The sequence below is a fragment of the Corylus avellana genome, chromosome ca2 (assembly GCF_901000735.1).
Source record: "Corylus avellana chromosome ca2, CavTom2PMs-1.0".
Classification (NCBI taxonomy): Eukaryota; Viridiplantae; Streptophyta; class Magnoliopsida; order Fagales; family Betulaceae; genus Corylus; species Corylus avellana.
The window spans coordinates 5,986,413-5,990,959 of record NC_081542.1 but is presented as its reverse complement, the minus strand read 5'-3'; the positions used below and the strand labels follow the sequence as shown (position 1 = coordinate 5,990,959).

The following is a 4,547-nucleotide window of genomic DNA, read 5'->3' as shown; positions in this document are numbered from 1 at the left end:
AATTCAACAATGTTCTTGTGCTAAGAGCTTCAGTCTTGATTATCACTCGTATTTCTTAATTTATTCATTCTCACCTATATATATGTGTGTGTGTTTCATACTTTATAATTCTAGTATAAAATTATAATTTTTTTATTTTTTGAATGTGCACCTTCAACTCCCTTATATCATAATTGAACTTGTTCTTATTTACTCTTTTTATTTATCGATCCAAGGACAACATACAAATTAATTAGGACATTCATGAAACCAAAATATATATATCAGCGTGTTATTTCCAAAAGACTATCCAACAAATGAAGATTATATATATCATATTATGGCTTTTTTTAACTGAAATGTTAGAAATTATAAGATCCTAAACATTAATTAGGACACGTATTTTGTGTGAACGAAAATAAAAAAGACACGTATTTTGTTGTACAAGTTCACCGTCAATATATATATATATATATATATAAATTGCACTACTAAATGTCTTACATTTTGCAATATTATTTAAAAATGCAAATTACGTTTGTAAAATTGCAATCTAAAACGCACTCCTTTAACCGATTTTCTTTTATTTGGAGTTGACAAATTTTAATTATTTTCCACGTGGCACAAAAAACATAGGTATCACATGTGATATAGCACCACATGAATTGACTTAAATATGTAGTATAAGGGACATATGTCACGTTTCTAGGGGTGGCCAGGCACCTAAGGGCGGCTTTCTACCGCCCCCAACACCCATGGGGTAGTTCGTAACCCAGTTTTTTTTTTTTTTTTTTTTTTTTTTTTTTTTTAATTTGAAAATATAATGAGAACGTGTGATATATATTAATTCAATTGGGTCCACAAATTAACTCGAATTGAGACGATTGAGTTACCGGCCAGCGAGCGCTCCGGCCGCAACCTCCTCCTCCTTCTTCTTCTCTTTGAGTTCCTGTTTGAAGGTAGGTAGCCATGACAGAGCAGTTGCTAGACTATGCCGAGGAGAAATTTAGGGAGGGCAAAGTAAGAGAGGCCTTGGATCTTGCGACTTCGGCCAAGACTCTTGATCCCTTCTTCGGTAGCGTCCAAAGGTACTACGTCGCCTTCGGCGTTCACTACTGGGGCACGAGGAGGAACAAGTTTGGGCAGATCGATCTCTACGCCGTTCTCGGCTTGAAGGGAGACCCATCTGCTCTCAGCACCGACGACATCACCAACGCCTTCTGCAACTTGGTCAAGCTGGTGCACCCCGACAGGTTCCGCTCTACCGCGGCTCCTGGTGCTCTTCGCCTCATCACCCAGGCCTGGGAGGTCCTCAGCAACGAGACCACTCGAGCGGCGTACGATGTTCGCATGGGTATTCGTCCGCCGCCACCCACGTCCGATCAGATCAGATCGAGGCCGCTCCTTGGGATGATGATGCCATGCGCCTAAATCCTAATGCCGCGCGTGGATCCGGATGATGTTTTTCTTGCTCTGTACGTAGAACACATTGTTCTCTTGCTGTGTAGATTGTAGAAGCATAGATATTGTGAGTAGGGTTTCATGGAAAAGTATTCAAGATTCAGGTTAGGGCTATTGAATCTATTGTAAAATTAATATCGGAATTACATGTATAAATCCTCTTCTTTTATTGATTTTCTTTTATTTCCTTTTGTAAATATTCTTCAATTGAACCCTGTTTGTGATGAATTTTTTTTCTTACTCGTTGATATGTTAATTTTGGGGGTTCCAATTGCGCATAGAAGCAGATCATATCCTGCATGCATGCATGCTCATGAGTCAACGGGAGTCAACACCATCATCATCACTGCAATGAGTAAATACATGCCCAACAAGGTCATGAATTTTTTCTAAACCGGTCCGATGAAAATATATTTCAACCCATATAAAATGATGTTAAGTATCTAAGCATTTAACATGCACATTAAAGGTTAACCCTTTTTTTTTGGTTAAACCTTAGTCGGCTTAGAAAAATAAAAAATAAAAAAGAAACTATCGTTATGGAAGTGTAAAAAAAAAAAATTCCAACAACGTTAGATAATTCTCTATTAATGAAATAAATGAATAGTTAAAAATACAACAACGTTTAATGGGATAAATGAATAGTTTAAATAAAGAAATTCAAAATGTTATATAACTCTCTATTAATGGAATAATTGAATAGAGATTAAAATTAATCAAATTATTATCCAAAACACAAAGACTCAATTGTCAATTTTCATCCTATATGCCAAAAAATTTTGATCACATATGCATTAGACCTTCATCCACTTTTGCAGAGAATGGAGAAAAATGTCGGTATGCTTATGATATAACTCATCAACTTGACCTTGTTTAAGTTTACTAAAATTTTCTAACCTTGTTAAATTAGATGTGAGAAAAATGAAGTTTTTTTATTTTTTTTATTCTTATCTAAGCCGACGTTAGGTCTTCACTTTAACATTAGTTCTAAGTTCTAACCATAAGAAAAGGGAAAAAAAGAAGAAGTTAGTCTAACGTTTAACCGAAAGAAAAAAATAAAATAAAATAAAATAAAAAAAATAACCTTTAGCAAACTGCTATTGATGACTTTAAAAATTTAATGTGTATATTAAATATTTAGATACTTAGTATAATTTTATATGGGTTGAAGGATATTTTTTCTGGTTTAGAACAATCCTACCATTACAACCGAACTTTGTAATAGTAGTACTGCACCTAGGAGGATTCTCTCCCTCATGCTGACATGTGACTAAAATAAAAATAATTAATATCAGTGGCTTCAACATTCCTATGTTGTCAGTGGCAGAGCCACATGTCGGCCAGACGTGGCCGTGGCCCCCCCAAGAATTTTTTTTGAAAAAAAAAAAAAAAATGGGATCAGCATTAATTTATTGAGATTTATTTATTTTTTTTCAAAATCGGGCCTCTCCATTCTCTTGAAAGCTCATTTGTTTTTTTCTAAATATGGCCCAATGCACTGCAGCTAGCCCTCCATATTTAAAAAAAAATAATAAAAAAAATAAAAAAAATAAAAATTAGTTTATGTTTCTTTTGGGCCTTTGGCGGCTTTATGGTCTGATATTATTTATTAAAAAAATTTTGTTTTCCCCCTTTCTTAAATCTCAATTTTATGCATTTTCCTCTTCTCCCTCTCTCCGGCTCTCCCCCTCACTGCCCTCAGTGACTTAGTCCCTCTAATATATCAATTTGAGCACATATTTATAAGCTTTTATAGATATTTTTTTTTTATGATGCATATACTGTGTGAATTACCAAATTTTCAGTGTGAGAAAAAAATTTAGGACGCAATTTTTTTTTTAATTTTATGGCCCCTGCATTCTGAAACGTCGGGCTCCGCCACTGTATGTTGTCATGTACATTGGCTCTTATAACATCTTAGAAAGAACATGTTAGATGTGATTATATTAATGAGGAAGTGGTGAAATTATTGTTCCTTTTTTACATCCAATACATTTGGAAACAAAATGAGCCCATTTTTTTTTCCTCTGTTCACCTCTGTTTCAATGTTCTAAAACAGAGCCTTCATTCCCGCATCAATCTCCCAAATGTTTTGTATTTGGTTTCCTAAAATCACGTGCTCTATCAGCGAATGCACCTCTTTAATATTTTCGATTCGCCAAGCTTAACGGTTCACACGTTAGAGAGTAATGAAGTCCTTCTTAGAATTGATCTTAAATGTCACATTTAAATTTATTATTGAATTTAAGAAGATTATTATTAAATTTTAATTTATTAGTAATTTTAAATATCATATCACATTTGAAATGCACTAGGATCATTTCCAATTCATTATAGACCGGAAAATATTTAGTGCATGGCTGTAATTTTTTATTAGAAATTTTAGAGCCACAAATAAGATACATGTCTCACCACAAAAAAATAAAAATAAAAATTCCCAAAAAAAAAGGGTGTCTAGCCATAGAGAGTGGTCGGACCAGCAATCCCTTAATTTTTTATATTTTTTTTAAAAAAATATATATAATATTTTATTATTATTATTATTTTTATTAATAAGACATATGTCCTATTTATGGCCCCAAAATCTCTTTAAAGAGATATTGACTATTAACTAGATATTCTCCAGTCTAAAATGGACTGGAGAAGATCCTGTTCCATTTGAGATGACTCTAGCATCGCTTATGAGGTACTGCTATGGACCATCTTTTTATTCTCCTAAAGCTGATGTGACTTTTAAAATAACCATTAAATTTTAGATGAATCATACTTAAATTTTGATTTAATAGTCCCCAAGAAGTAGCTCAATCGGCTGGGACCACACTTAATGAAGTGGGAGTCACTAGTTCGAATCCCCCTCCCCCCTCTTGTGCGGACATGTCAAAATTTTTTTTTTTTTTTTTTGATTTAATAGTGATTTAAAAAATCACATCAACTTTAAGAAGAAGATAAAAAAGAGGATAAAAAGATTGTCTCTAGTATTACTTTACTTGCCTTAGTACGTTCAAACAGAATCAATTAGTCTCTTTAAAATTTCTTTAGATTTAATCTGAACCGTCCATTTTTTTTAAACGGCTGTAGGAACTCTTTCTGTCTTCTGTCCCCACCAT

General features: G+C 33.5%; 1 protein-coding gene across 1 annotated transcript; it reads left to right on the top strand.

Moving 5' to 3' along the window:
- Positions 1-948: 948 nt before the first annotated feature.
- On the top strand, positions 949-1,410 carry LOC132168956 (uncharacterized). Its single transcript, XM_059580054.1, has one exon. The coding sequence runs from the start codon at positions 949-951 to the stop codon at positions 1,408-1,410; it is 462 nt and encodes a 153-aa protein (XP_059436037.1).
- The last annotated feature ends 3,137 nt before the right edge of the window (positions 1,411-4,547 follow it).

Excerpts from the sequence above, each read along its gene's own strand:
- LOC132168956 (XM_059580054.1), top strand. The coding sequence starts at position 949 with ATGACAGAGCAGTTGCTAGACTATGCCGAGGAGAAATTTAGGGAGGGC.